This window comes from Elaeis guineensis, chromosome 4 (assembly GCF_000442705.2).
Source record: "Elaeis guineensis isolate ETL-2024a chromosome 4, EG11, whole genome shotgun sequence".
NCBI classification, from domain to species: Eukaryota; Viridiplantae; Streptophyta; class Magnoliopsida; order Arecales; family Arecaceae; genus Elaeis; species Elaeis guineensis.
The window spans coordinates 42947216-42963484 of NC_025996.2; the positions used below are offsets into that span (position 1 = coordinate 42947216).

General features: G+C 39.0%; 1 protein-coding gene across 1 annotated transcript; it reads right to left on the reverse strand.

The window, feature by feature from the left end:
- Positions 1–431: 431 nt before the first annotated feature.
- On the reverse strand, positions 432–5641 carry LOC105032354 (putative disease resistance protein RGA3). The gene is made up of 2 exons (XM_010906789.3): positions 2095–5641; positions 432–741 (listed from the first exon to the last, which is right to left on the reverse strand). Exon 1 carries the CDS (start codon positions 5419–5421, stop codon positions 2218–2220), a length of 3204 nt encoding a protein of 1067 aa, XP_010905091.2. The 5' UTR covers positions 5422–5641; the 3' UTR covers positions 432–741; positions 2095–2217.
- Between the last annotated feature and the right edge of the window lie 10628 nt (positions 5642–16269).

The following is a 16269-nucleotide window of genomic DNA, read 5'->3' on the forward strand; positions in this document are numbered from 1 at the left end:
GGCCCTACAAATGTTAAGGCCTAAATTGTGGACCTTCCCCTCACAATTTTGCTGTCTAGAGAAAAGTTAACATGATATCAGAGCCAAAGGTGATGGATGCAAATCTCATTCAAGCCAATTTACCTGTTTATTCGCTTGAGTTTTTTCATGTTTTAACTTATTTCTCCTGGTTGTTATTTAAATCTTTTTTGACATTAACTTGAGCTGTTCTTGAGTTGCATGCATGGTCTAGGTTGATACAAATTGTTGACCCCCACCCACAAAACAATTTACGCTTTTGGGGCAGTTTTTGATGAAGCAATATGATATGATTAACTTGAACTCTTACAAAAATTAAAAACTTATAGAGCCCTTCACTTGATAATCATGATAAATAAGGATTGCATATCAACTTTCAGATATCCAGAGCTCACAAAGTATGAAAGATGAAGTTGAGCTCCATAATCACTACTGCTGGTTATTTTTCAATATAGACCTATAAAAAACAATGTAAGCAAATTTACATGTTTTATTATACTTAATCCAGTAAATTGCAATATTAAGCCAAGGCCACAATGAATTTTCTTTTCTTCCTGAAGCAAAACAATGAAGCGATTTGATATGTGCCTTAACCTTGGATATCCACCGACATTGTATGCTGGAGCTGAGTGGCAGAAACTACCAGTTCTTTGCCTATTCACACTAAGATGATGTTTGCAATCTTGGGCTCAGTCCTTGGCTTCCTCATCTTGGTTTCATGGCCTGAACCAACACTGACTGTTAATGCTCAAGAATTAAAGCACAGGGGCAAAGCGTCACTAAGAAAAAGGAAAGAACAGGAGAAAATATCAAAACAATCAATTCAAGTTAGGTTCATGCACATATCTGACTGGGAATCAAGCTGCACAAAATCTTTCATAGCTATATCTTCAGAAATTTTGAAGTGCAGAGGGCAGATCAGAAGCAGTTGATGGTTCCTAGATTGATGAGGCCACTAGAGATGTACAAATTAGGCATATAGTCAGGCGATCAGAAATGACTGATTAGTGGTTACCCTGTAGCATATAGAACCAAGGCCGCCTTCTATCCTGAAGGCAACTCAGAGGAAGGGGATCAAGAGAAAGCATGATGAGATAGAAACTGGGTTCACTTCATGAAGCATCAAAGAAACTTAAAAGGCTTGCAGCTGAGAAAGGAAACCAGTCACCACTAATAATAAGCCAGGCAAGAGCACAGGTAATTCCAGGCAATGTCCAAAGCCAAGGCAAATGTTTTCCTCAAAACTCAACACTAAGACAAATTGTTTAAACCAAAAGACCCCTAATCAATCTTTATGCAGCCCAAAGAAAACCTACCTAACTCTGTCGATTCATTCATTGCAGCTACTTGCAAGAGTCAGAAAATTGCAAAAACCAATAAATCTAATGTTGATGAGAAGTTTTACTGGCATCCTATGTGGTGTTCTCATGAGCATTGCAGGATCATTCACTGGTTCCTTAGGAAAGAAATCATCAAAAATTTGTTCTGCCTTCACATGTTGACGTGCCTAAAAGACGAGTTATAACTCTATTAGCCAATGCCACTGAAGGTGTCCTATTTAAGAAAGATTTTTAAATCTCTCACTTTCCGCACCTGCCACTCTCCGTGTGAAGCTACAGCATGAACCAGCAATGCTGTTTAACCAAAATCAAGCAAGCACTTCTTTAAACATTGTGATTTATGTCCCTGAGTTTTCCCCCACAAAGCCCATATGGAATCATCAATATGCAACTCTTTAAGCAAGAATACTAATATGTAGATATGAATTTGATATAATATTTCAGATAAAATCCACCAAATTAACGATTTCAATGTATAACAAATGAAAACTGAATTTTCATCCTTCTCAACAAGAAAATGGACAAGGAAAAAATATGTAAGGTTAAATTTCCTCAAGCATATCTCCTAAATAACATGCCTTGCATGCTAAACACGGCAAATTCACATGATTTATGATACAGTTTCCCACAAAATTTACTAGTATAGTAAATACTTATCAACTGATCATAAATAGCAGATAAAAGTAAAATGCTGATGCTGCCAGATATGAAAAAATTGCATAACGTATGCCTGCACCTGGATCAATGTGTCATCCATGAATGATACATCAGAGCCAAAAGGAAGAAACCATGGGCTGTTCATCAAACCCCAAGAAGATGTGCATGATCTTTGGCCAGTCTTGATCTCCAACTTGGCACTTCAATGGAGATTAGGATAGTTGTTGATGCTCAAAAACTCAACAGAAGGGGGAAGACCATCAGTTGGCAAGGACCGGAGACCTGGGCAGTCTGATATCGCAAGGCGAATGAGAGAGTTTAGGTTCCTGAGCCCTTCTGGTAAGTGTGTAAGCTGCTCACAATCATGAATTTCCAATTCTTCTAATGCTTCAAGTTCTTGAAGTCCATTGGGCAGAGACTTAAGCTGAGGACAGTGCTTAATTCCAAAATAGACAAGGCCTCTAGGAAGCCCATCATCGGGCAATGATAACAGTTGGTCTAAGTGACTGATTTCCAGGCGACGTAAAGAGGCATGACTGCTAAGTAGTCCTGAGGGAAAGGTACTTGTTGGCAACCAACAGAGGGTGAGGGAGGAGAGTGAAGCAAGACAGGGCCATGACTTCCAAATCCAGTCACCACTCGCCTTCACTTCCAAGGAATGAAGTGACGGGAACCTTGGCAAGCCAATCAACCATGGGGAACCTTGCATCCTTAATATTTTCAAGGAAGGAAGATTGTGGATGAGCTGCCGCAAATCAATGCAGTCCTTAATAACAAGCTCACGAAGGCAAGGGAGTTCACAGCCATCATTTCCATCCCATACCTGCAAGCTGCGCATGCTCTCAAAATGTAGCTTTTGGAGAGATGGAAAGGTCCTATTGCCATGGCCGCCACAAAATGCACAATTTACAAGCTTCACTCCGTCCATGCCTTTTATATAAAGATCTCTCAACATAGGCAACTGTCCAAGAGGTGGGAGAGTTTCACAGTTCTTGCAATCAGAGAGCCTTAAAGTCACTAGATTTGAAAAGGAAGAAGATCCCATCCAAGATGGAAATATTGTGGCACCGTAGCCTACAACTGCAAGCTCTTTGAGGTTAGTGTGAGGTTGGAGACTGGCTAGAACTTGCTGTCCAACTCCCATAGCATAACTCCACCGTAACTCCAACTTCTGAATGTATTGCTTGCTTGCTAAATGTGCCTTCACAGCTTCTTCTGCACTTTGAACAAGTTGGAGGTTTGAGATGAGAAATTCCCCATGGATGTCATTCAAGTCCTGCAACTCTGATACCCCACAACCAGCCTTTGTACTTGCGATGAATCTCGACAATGTTTGGAGATCGCGTAATAGTCCTATTTCTGGTGGCATCGATCTTAACCTGTGTGTTCTAGGCGTAGCTTCCTGCGCCATCATCAGCGAATCATCATCAAGATGCAGATCAAGGTGCCTTAGCTTTCGCAGATTTTTCATGTCCACAGGCAAGTCTTCAAGGTAATAACAATTTCGGAGCCCCAAAGTTTGAAGGTTGTAAAGGCAACCCACTGATTCTGGCAGCCTTGTAATATTTGTGTTTCGAAGCTGGAGGCACCGAAGATGCTTCAAATCACCGATTGATTCTGGTAGAACACTCAGGCCAGAATTGCTCAGATCCAAAGTACGCAGGCTTCCCAATTTCACACCAAAGTTATCAGGGATTATCAAGCTATCGGATGTGGAATTCCTGACAAGTAGAAGTGTGTACAAACCCTTCAATCCATAAAGTGTATCAAATATACTCCTTTGAGTAGATGAACGTGAGTGCGTGGAGTCATTCCTTACAAACTGGTCATAGATCAATGACAAGTGCCGAGTCTTTTCAGAGAAATCGTATTGTTTGCCAAGCTCCATAGTACAACAGTCCCCTGCCGACACATGTTGTCCATAGTCATGAATAAGATCATGCATCGTGTATCTAGGTTGGCCACTCTTATAGTCAAAATGTGAGAGCTGGAAGAATGACCATTGCACAAGCGAATCAAAGTAGCTGGAACCTATGTCTTCCATCCGTTCTCCTCCTCTGGGCTGAATAAAATTCTGTGCCATCCACAGTTGGACTATGAACTCCTTCTCAAACACAAAACCTTTTGGAATTATGGAACAATATGCAAAACATGGCTTGAGATGTGCAGGCAATTGCTGATAGCTCGAACCAACAGCTCGCGAAATGTCACTATTCCCACCAGAGAATTCCCACCTCTCATTTTGTAGAATACTTTCCCACTTGCTCCAGTCAGTTACCTTGCTCAGCCTATGACCCATAGCTATTGCTGCTAAAGGCAATCCGTTGCACTTCTTCACAATTTCTTTCCCAATCTTATCTAGATAGGAATATGAATGTGTGTAATGGCCCATTGCATACTGGCAAAACAAAGACCAGCAGTCATCATCTGATAAACCATGCAAAATGTAAGTTGTGGTGCCCATCATTTCTGCGACTTCCTTGATCCTTGTAGTCACCAATATCTTACTTCCTCTTGCCCCAGACAGTAAGGGGACTCTCAGCCTCTTCCACTCTTGCAGGCTTTCATTCCAAACGTCATCCAAGACGAGCAGGTATCTCCTCCCATTTAGTTTCTTCTGAAGATGTTTCTGAAGAGTGTCTAGGTTGGTGTTATCACATACAAAACTATCTATGGATTCTATTATGGCTTTGGTAAGCTTAACAACATTGAAATCACGGGACACATGAACCCATAACCTCAATTCAAAATGCTTTTCCACAATCTCATCATTGTAGACTAGCTGAGCGAGTGTCGTCTTGCCCAGACCGCCCATCCCAAGTACAGGAAATACCGAAATTCCAGCTTCGACCACCCCATCTGATGATGTCAACCTCTCAACAATTCTCTGTTTATCATGTTCCCGACCCAAAGCATCTGTTGAATTCATTGAGGTGGTCTGAAGGAGTTCGCTGCCCTCCCCATGATGCCTTGAAACATCTGCCCGTCTTAAGCCGAGTGCATGCTGCCTTTTTCGAACAAATTCCAGCCTCTGCTCTATTTCTTTGATCTTATTGGATATCCCATGCCTAAACTGAAAACGCTTGGGGTTAACTACAGATAAGGAGTTGCGTACCTGCGCGCATGGGATCAACTGCTGGCGTTGAGCTTCTGTAGCAACTTCATCCAACACATCAATCGCATCATATGCAACATCCCTAAGCTCATCAAGCCACAATTTCGCTGCATTTTCTTTCTGCTCTCCTTCTTCCGCATCCTTGAGGACAGCTTGAATCATTTGGACAGTGGTTGTGAGATTCCTCAATTCTTTCTGAAGTCCACGGTGCGATCTCAGCTCCTTCAGCAGCGAATCAAGTACAGTCTGGAATATGACCTGTGAAAAGGCTGATAGCACCGCGTCTTCCATGAGTATCTGTCTGCGTGCACAGCAGAGGGTGAAGAAGAGGTGGGGGGATGGAGATTGAATTGCAGATTGATTTGGTTGGCGACAAACAGAAGAGAGAGTAGATTCCTTTGTGAGTGGCTGTTAGATATTCTCAATACAGTTAGCATATTGATAATAAAATTGACAATTAGCAGCCAACCACATGACAAGCAGAAGAGAGAGTAGATTGATTGGTGAATGGTCGTTTGATCTTTTCAACACAATGAGCAGCTTATTGCAATAAAAAACCAAAAGTCAAGGCCGAGACTAGGCCTGTGGCAGCCTGGCAGGGGATAAATATGCTCTTATCATCAACATCAGTATGCCAAATGGTACCCAAGTTTTGAATTTGACTTATTCAATGGCAAATACAACAACTGATCTTCATATTGGTCATTCAGTTAAAATGTGATCAAGTTAACATAGATTTGACCGTATTCCTCCTCCTATACATCAATTGTTATTTCTCAAGAAAATCCAACCATGTATCTTTCCTTGAGAGTTCAGTTCCGTCTTTCATACGTTTCCATGATACATGAGTTTCCGAAAACAAGTCCAGTATAGAGATCAATAACTAGGGTAAAAGGCAAAAACATTGGTTTAAAGAATCTGAAGCTTCTAAATATATACAAATCCCGTAGACAAGTCCAACATCAATCAAACAACCCATAGACGAAGTCCAGCAGTGGTCCCTAAAAGAAAAAAACTAAAATTAAATGTGTTGATAGCCTTACCTACCCTGTTTTTCCATCTATTGGTGGGATCCACTGAATACCCTAACCCTTAATCGCACAAATCTCTAAGCAGTAAAAAGATCAAAAAAAAAAAAAAAAAGGGAGGGAAAGAACCCTGGAAGAGTTCTATTCCTTCTCCGATTCAAAGTCTAAAAATCACCTGGAAATAGAGTTTAAATAAAACTTAAAATCCTCCCCATTGAAACCCTATTTAAAAGCCCTAATCCCTCTATTTTTTCTTACCAAAAAATCTCCAAAAAAATCACCGTTTAACTCGCTAGTTCTCTTCCCTGATTTCGCCCTGTTCATCGGTGGAATAATCTCATTTTAGCCGCTGGAAATCAGATCAAATCCCTTCAAAAATTAGATAAATCTCTTCTCTCTTATTCCCTCAATTTTTTAGGGGTTTTCATTTTGAATCTTTGTAGAATTTTCTGTTGAAAAAAATCCTTTGAAAATCACTATTTTTCGGATGCCCTATTTTTCACTTTGTTTTTGATTTTTCGGCCGTTGGTTGCTGTCGTCGGTCAGTGGACCTGGTCGCTCGGCATCATCGAGGACTGTCCCACCGGCCTGAGTGGTGGTCGGCTGGGGGGGAAGTCTCATCGTCAGGAACAAGGGGGAGCAAGAGCTCCCCTGTTCCGTGAAAGAAAAGAAGGAAGAGAGGGACACGGTTCCCTCTCCCGTGGAAAAAGAAGAAGAAAAAAAAAAAAAGAAAGAAAAGAAAAAAATATTGAGAAAGTTTCTCTCTTTTCTCTCTCCCTTCAGTCTAAACCCTTACTTTCTTTCTCTAAAATATTGGACTTTCTCTCTCTACTTTCTCTTTCTAAAATTTTTTTTCTCCAGACTGATGCTCTCTCTTGATGGATTTTTCTTTCTCGAAGTTATCTTTCTAAGATTAGCCAGTGAAGGACTTCTTTTTTTGATAATTTTGATAGAGTTTAGTGAAGGGTCCAATCCTAAGTGGGGTTTTGATTTGAAATTTGTTTCGATCTAATTCTGAATTAGAATTAATGCAAAAATATAATTTTGAACAATAGGTTCTGAAGATTCTTCTAAAGATTAATCGATCTATTCATTCAGTGGTCTGTGAAAGATAAGTAATGAATCATCTTTTCGAGATATTTCATATTTATTTTGAAAGCAAACATAATTATCCTTAGAATTATGCATGATTTATGAAATTATATTTTGAATGAAAAGTGATTCTAAAATACTATAGTTTATTGATTATACATATGTTCAGTAGAAATTATGATATGTTACGATACAAAAGTATTTTGATACAGATCGGATTTATGCTCTTAGTCTAACTATATTTCAGTGGGTCCGACCAATGGGGATTATACATTGGTACTCAGTGAACCCTATCAGTGGAGGTTGTGCACTGATATTCAGTGGATCCTGCCAGTAGGAGTTGTGCACTGGTATTCAGTGGACCCTGCCAGTGGGGGTTGTGTGCTGGTATGCAGTGGACTCCGTCAATGGGGGTTAAACGTTGGTCATAGTCGAGGCTGTTGAGTTATGAGTATTTTGATTCGAATCGAATTTATAATTATATTGTATATAAATATTTGAAAAGATTGGATTTGTATTGAATTAGCATGAAATATATTTTTATGTTTATTCACAGCATTGTTCTTGAATATTATATAATATCTGAAATATATAGTTGAGATATTTATTACTTTCTGGACTATCTAGCTCATTATCTTTTTTTTACTTTTTTCAGATTTAGATAATTAATTATGAATGTGGGTAATAATGTTGAGACAGAGCTTTTAGATGCGAGATTTAGCATTGCCAACTTCATTGAATTTATATCTATTATTTTATTTTTAATAAAATTTTATTGAATGTAAGATATTTAATTTAATTATTTGAATTAAAGTTGAATAATAATTATTTAAATTATATTCTGCTGTGATGCATTGATATCGTGATGAGATGCCTTATATACTTATAGAGAGAGTTCTTCATAAGTATGTGACAGTTGCCATGACCCTTAACTCGTGATCTCAGGTTGGGAGCATGACACCAAGAATAGGTTATCACCTTTCTTTATAAAGAATGAAACTCTTGTATAAAATGGGGAGGACCCCTAAGGCTGTAATACAAAAGAAAAGAAAGAAAAAATAAAATTTTTTCTTTCCTCTGAAATTCCATCTTCCTCTCTTTCTTCTTCCACCTTCTCCCATCTCTGATTTTCAACTTGGTATCAGAGCCAGGTTCTCCATAACCCATATTCCATCAAGCTCCACCGTAGATTCGAGCCTCCACCATCGTCGACATCCACATCGCCACCTGGCTTGGTTGCCGACCTCCTCACCGTCCGCCATCGTGACATCAGTCGCCGTCACCTGCCGTGGTCGTGGCCTCCTATTGTCCTGCTGTGGTCGTGGCCATCACCTGCCATCGCTGACATCTTCACCGTCGACATCCACCTCACTGTCCACCTCGATCACCGACCTCCTCACCGTACGCCACCATGACATTAGTCATCATCGCCTGTCATGGCTGTGGCCTCCTCTGTTGTCTGTGATCCGATTGTCAAGGAAGCAACCAATGAGAGATGAACAGTGAAATCTTTTGATTTTCTATGGGCTGAAAAAAAAGGAGGATGAAAATCATCCAGTAGTTTTTTTAGCATACTTGGAAGTGCCGGACGGTTTTATTGAAGAAGAGTTTGAGCAGACAATCGGTGAGGTGGTCCACACCTCTAACTCTTGGTCTGTGATGGACAATCCTTCTCTCTTGATTAGCTCTGTCCGACTTGACAGACCTTTCACCTATCTTATGTAGTCTCAGAATGTGTGACTATATATCAAAGCTTGCGGGTTTGAAGGTTTTCTCACTGGAGCTACTGTTAAGCTGTAATCCAGAGATATATAAATTTTGAAATGAGAATCGAAGAATTCTCTTGTAATGGCTTGGCTTATCAACTCTATAGTGCCTTCTGTTGCTCAAGGTATGTCATTTTTTAAAATTGCCTGAGAAATTTGGGAGGCTGTTACCCAGACTTATTCACAACAGGGTAATACTGCTCAAGCTTTTGAGCTCAAATGCAAGGTGCATGCTTTTCGTAGGGGGATCTCTCTATCACTGCTTATATAGTAGAACTCCAGCATATATGGTCCGAGCTGAATTTTTATTGCCCCTTCAAAGCCTGTTGTTTTGAAGATGCTATTATGTTCAAAAAATTCACTGACGAAGAGCGAATCTTTGATTTTCTTGCTGGACTCAATGACGAATTTGACCCAATTAGGGTTCAGATTCTAGATCAGAGTATAGATTTGCCTCTCTTTGAGCAAGTCTTCTCTCTAATTCTGAGTGAAGAGACTCATCATCGTATGATGGTTGCTCCGGATACTATCCGCTCAGCAATGATTGTCCAGCCCCAATCATAATCTCAACAATCTCATGGACGTGGTAGTCAAGATATGCGGATATACTTCTATTGCAATAAAATGGGGCATGTTCATGATACCTGTTGGCAACTACATGGCCATCCCTCTAGTTATGATAGAGGTGGTCGTCAAGGAAGAGGACGTTCTGATCCAGCTATTGATCATCATCAGGCCAATCTTTCTGAGCATACAGAGAAAGGTGTTTCATCTACAAAGGCATCAACTCCTCCTCCTTCACCTATTGATGCTGGGAGTTCATTATCTACTGATGAGATGCTCCATCGAATTATGGACTGGCTTAATGTTTCTTCTGGTAGTGCTCCTTCTATTAACGGTTTGCCTGGTAAATCTTCCAGTTCTCCTTCAATTTTCTACTCTTATTTTGCACCATCCAATTTCTCTCGTATTAAGTCAGTACATTAACCCTTGACACCTTTACCTCTTCCATTAATACTGCTAAAATGTGGGTCATAGACTCTGATGCCACTATGCATATGACTAATAATTCCGATAAATTTACATCTTGCTCATTATGTTCTGACAAAATTCGTATAGCTGATAGCTCCTTTCGACTTGTGTTCAGAAAAGGATCCATCATCTGTATACTGACCATAAAATTGTCTTCCATAAAATTGTCTTCTACTTTGCATGTCCCTAATTTTCTAACTAATCTATTGTCTATCCATTCCATTACAAATGATCTGAATTGTAAAGTTACATTCTTTCCCACTTATTATGTTTTTCAAAAGCTGACAATGGGAGAGACGATTGGGTATGGTAAAATACACAATGGGCTCTACTACCTAGATGACGGGAAGCTGCAAAACTACTATCAGAAAGCTGGTATGGTTGTTTCATCATTTACTGATGCCATGAATGAACTTCGGTTACAGCACCATAGACTTGGACATATCTCTTTTTCTGTCTTATCAAGACTATTTTTCAGTTTATATAATTCTTGTGCTAAAGAATAGTTAGTTTGTGGTGCATGTGAATATGCCAAGCACACGCGAAATAAGTATCCGACTTCAGGAACTCATAGTAATAAACCATTTGAGGTTGTTCACTTTGATGTGTGAAGATCCTATAGTACTATCTCTACTTCTGGACATCATTATTTTATAACTTTTATTGTCTGTTATAGTAGAGTAACTTGGGTATATCTTCTAAAGGCTAAAGATGAAGTTATACGTTATTTCAAAAAATTTCATAAATTAGTTGATACCTGATTTAGTACCAAAATTAAAGTATTGAGATCTGATCATGGCACAGAATATATACATAAGAAATTTTGTGAGTATCTAACTACTCATGAAATTATCTATCAAACTACTTGTGTTGACACTCCAGCCCAGAATGATGTTGCTAAACGAAAGAATCGATATCTTTTGGAAGTTTCTAGATCCTTGTTGTTTGCTATGCAGGTTCCAAAAATCTTATGGGATGAGGCAGTTCACACTGCAGCTTATCTGATTAACCAGATGCCTTTTCGAATTTTGGAGTATAAGGCACCACTTTAATACCTACAAGGGGAGTCTTCTTTTATTGTACCTCCTTGAGTATTCGGATGTGTGTGCTTTGTCCGAAATCATCATCCTACAGTTGGCAAGCTTGATCCAAAAGCCCTAAAGTATGTTTTTGTTGGCTATCCTACTACTCAAAAGGGTTATAAATGCTATTATCCTCTTGAAAGGTAGGTATTTATTAGCATGGACATCACTTTTCGAGAGACTGAAGCTTTCTTTGGTAGTGTTTCAACAATTCAGCCAGCTACTCAACTATCTTTAGCCCAACAGTTTATTTGCTCTCCTAGTATCCCTTCTAGAGCTACTGATCGAGAGGGGGAGATTATGATGTTGAGAAGACTGAGCAAGAGTAAGAACAAACTGATGAACAATTGGATAGTGACTCTAATCGATAAGGAGAGTCTTCGATTGAGCCCATTGTGCATTCTATCACTACCCAACAGTCTTTCTCTGATCCAGCTCCAGCATCCTCATTTGACAATGGTGATATTACTCCTCCTGATCCTACCTTGAATCTACCTATTGCTCATAGAAAAGCTTCTCGTTCTCATATTATTCCTTCTTGATATCAGTATGATATTGCTAATTTTATTTTCTATGAGTCTATATCATCTACATATAGGTCATTTATTGCATCGTTAGAAGCTATCTCTATACCAATGCATTGGAAGGATGCTATGATAGATCCTAAGTGGAGGGAAGCAATGTTTGAAGAAATACGAGTTTTGAAAAAAAATCAGACTTGAGAATTGATTCCCTTACCTGTTGGAAAATAACCAGTTGGTTGCAAATGGATCTATACTGTGAAACAAACCTCTGAGGGTAAAGTTGATCGCTACAAAACTCGTTTAGTTGCCAAAGGTTATACACAGACATACGGCATTGATTATGAGGAGATTTTCGCCTTTGTAGCCAAGATCAATATAGTTCGGACCCTTATTTCTTGTGCGGCAAATTTCGACTGGAGTTTGTTCCAACTAGATATGAAGAATGCTTTTTTACATGGTGATCTTCAAGAGGAGATGTATATAGAGATTCCTCTCGGATTCACTAGTACAAAGACTGCTGGCAAGGTCTGTCGTCTGTGCCGGTCACTTTATGGACTAAAGCAGTCACCCAGAGCATGGTTTGATCACTTCCGTTGTGCCATGCTCGAAATTGGTTATCACCAAATTAATGCAGATCATACCATATTCTTCTATCATAATAAAGGCCAAGTTGCTATTGTAATTGTTTATGTTGATGACATTATTCTTACTGGTGATGATCTCTCAGAGTTGGCCCGTTTGAAGACTCAATTAGCATAATCATTTGAAGTCAAAGATCTGGGTAACTTACGGTACTTTCTTGAGATTGAAGTAGCCAGATCGTCTCATGGCATCTTTCTTTCTCAAGAGAAATACGTCCTGGATTTATTGACTGAGATAGGAATGTTGGGATGTCGATCTGCTATCACACCTATCGAGTAGAATCATCTTCTTACTGCTGATAGTGGTGAGCCAGTTTACCGTGAGCAATATCAACGTCTTATTGGCAGACTGATCTATCTATCTCACACAAGACCTAACATAGTCTTTGCAATCAATGTTGTGAGTCAGTATATGCATGATCCCCGTGAACGCAATCAGGAAGCTGTATATAGAATTCTTCGATATCTTAAGAGTTGCCTAGGATATGGTCTTCTTTTCTCTCATCATAAACATCTCAAAGTTGAAGCCTATTCTGATGCTGATTGGGCAGGCTCCATAGATGATCATCGATCCACCTCAGGCTATTGTACTTTTGTTGGTGGTAATTTTGTGACTTGACACAATAAGAAATAAGATATTGTCGCTCAATCTAGTGCGAAGGCTAAGTACCGAGCTATGGCTCAAGGCATTTGTGAGGTCTTATGGTTGAAACGACTACTTATTGAGTTGCATCTTTTTCAGTCTTCTTCCCTATTTCTGTTCTGTGACAATAAGGTGGCCATTAACATTGCTAATAACCCTATTCAATATAACATAACTAAGCATATAGAAATTGATCGCCATTTCATCAAGGAGATGCTGGATTAAAAAGTTACCTATTTATCATTTATTAAGTCTTTAGAATAATTGGCAGATATTCTAACGAAGGGTCTCAGTGGTTATATGTTTTCTTCGATTTGTAGCAAAATGAGACTTCATGATATCTTCGCCTCATCTTGAGGGGGAGTGTTGACAGCCTTGCCTATCTTGTTTTTCCATCCATGACTTTTTCCTGTTTAGGTAATAGCCATGAATAATTTTTTCTTGTTTAGGGGATAATCAAGAATAGATTATCACCTTCCTTTGTAAAGAATGAAACTCTTGTATAAAATGGAAAGGACCCTAAGGCTGTAATAAGAAAGAAAAGAAAGAAAAAATAAAATTTCTCCTTCCTCTGAAATCCCATCTTCCTCTCTTTCTTTTTCTACCTTATCCCATCTCTGGTTTTCAACTAAATGCAAGGAATCCAATCATAGTTGCAGATTCAACTAGTGATGATTCTGTAATAGAGCTACTGCCATTAAGCAACCAATCATCACATATATATTGATATTTTTCCGTTTGAAAATAATCCTCCTGTGGATATCGTCGTATATAATGCCATTTGCAGCTGCCACAGCAAAATAAATCCAAACTTTTTCATTTCTCGAGGCCTTCACAAAGATGGACAGCGCAGTAACATACAGGGCCAAGATTATTGGTATGGGAAGATTAGAATACCTGGGCCCAGTTATGTTGTAGCAACTCTTACAATCCATGTCCAGGATTTACCTAAGTTACTATAATTGATGTTAAAGAAACAAAGTTTAGGCTTTCCTTGTCCTCACTGATTTTTCTTTTGTCCTCGTTCTTTCAACGAAAGGCCCAAGTGTAGAATGACAATGGGGACCAGTCTGGGTGGAGAACGTAGTTAAAAACCTGAACGAATTAGGTTACGGCAGTGGAACGTTATCTCAACGTGACTGGACCACTCCAAGGACTTAATATTTAGCTTGAAATTATAGCTCAATTTCTTATTCCCAACTGCGACCTGATCATTAGATTGATTGACCCGGTCAAGTCCTTGGTTTTCTCAAACTAAATGCCGTTATGAGCCAAGTCTGCCAATTTTATTATAATAATACTCTGTTTTATAGCTAGAGTATATTATACTCTATTGGATTATACTCAATTTTATTATGAACCCAAGGCTACCAATTTATTAACCAGGTCAAGTCCTTGAATATATCAAACTAAATGCCGTTATGACCCAGTTGTATTGGTTTGAATTCACACGGCTTTGCAATCCTCCTACAGCATGTTGAAACCAATATAATTGAAATGGTCTACAGTTTCATGCCACGTGATCTATAGTTGAAATGGTCTTATTTTATCTATATTTCTTATGGGCAGTTATACATCTACTCGGTAGAGTTAGGGCAGCAACATATGATCTAACCCACCAATCCGATTCGTATTCGATCTACCATTAATATGTTTGGACTTAGGCTAAATAGATTTGAGTTATAAACAGATCGATCCATTTAATCCGTTTAATATTTAAGTCGAATTTAGATTTCAGATATCTGATCTATTTAACTCATTTAATATTTAGATTTGATTAAGTCAGATAACCTATTTAATCTATTTAATATATTCAATCTATTTAAAACCTATTTAACCTATTTAAACCTGCTTAACCTATTTCTAATCCATTTAACCCAACATATTTGATCTATTTAATCCATTTAATCTGATTTGACCTGTTTAATAAACGAATGAAGCGGGTTGAGTAAGATTACCTATTTAATAAATATATTAGATTTATATATGAATTTTTGATTTATTTAATAAATAAGTTTGGTTTAGGTTGATGATTTTCTGACCCCACTCGTATTGATCCAATCTATATCTGATCCGAGACGATCCAATTACCACCCCTAGGTGGAGGGGGACTTCTCTATTGGTAAAGCTTCGTTATTTGTATAATAATATTGCTTGCTGAATCTTAGGATTGATTTTATAAGCGTCACGGTTCTGCGGACCTCCCATTCATCTATCTAGTATATTAAAAGAGAGTTTGGATCTCTTTCAAAATAGCACATGGCGACAGGATCTTCACCCAGATGTTTGGCAGGTGGGTACTCTACATGTCAATAGATTTGGCCTTTTCCTGGTGGAATGTATGTTGACGGTTAGATATGGGGAGGCAGGTGGGTGCCTCGCATATCAGCAGATAAGTCATTCTCCAGGCGTATTTGCTATTGTATGTGGCCTAAGCTTTTTTTCTGTTCAACCTGCAGTGCAACATGTGTTCGCTAACAGATACGAGGAAAAGAATAATAATAAAAAAAAAAAAAGACAAGGCTTATATGCTAGGTAATGCATCGTATGGATCATTAATGTTGCTAAATAGAGGAAAATACTATGTTGATTCTAAAAGGATTGGAACAGAGGAGCAAAAAAGATAAAAAAGGAAAAAAAAAACTGAGAAAAGAGCGTTTTCGATTCCACAAGCATGTGAAACATAGGAGAGAATACAGAAGAGAGAAAAATTCCAAAAAGATGGGCCACAGAGAATAGAAATGGGGTGGTAGTATGGTGCATGCTTTGTCAGGCCGATCGCAGTGGTCACCTCATTGTAGAGAAATAAGGAGGTAGCAACATGCATAGCTGTGCTTCATTATATCTCTATGCCCGGAGACCGTTGGTTGCCAAGATTTTGCTGAAGCTATCCAGTAAGTGCAGCCATCCTTAGTCATCCCTTTTTCACTCCCATGTTCCTTTCTCATCAAGTTTTTTGGGGGTTGTCATAAATAGACCGCAACCATCATCTTCCGATATTACATCATCCAAAAAATAGAGAGCATCACTAGCCAAAATGTAGGTTTATTTCTTTTGCTTCTCCTTTTTTGCTATTTTTTTTATGCTACAACATGTTCGGGTTGCCAAAGGAAATTATAGCCATCCTACATCACTATTGTGCTGTGTGAGGAAGGGAGGGTCGGCGTGGGAGAGAGGGAGGAAGGCAGCACTAAGGAGGGTCGGAGAGAATCGAAGAAGGGACTATGTTTTGAGAAATCAAGGAAGTGTTAGGACATGGGTCAACCATAGCTGAGCATGGGCCTTGCCTCAGCCCTAAAGGCCCTCTTTGTTTATAGTAAAATTTTGGACC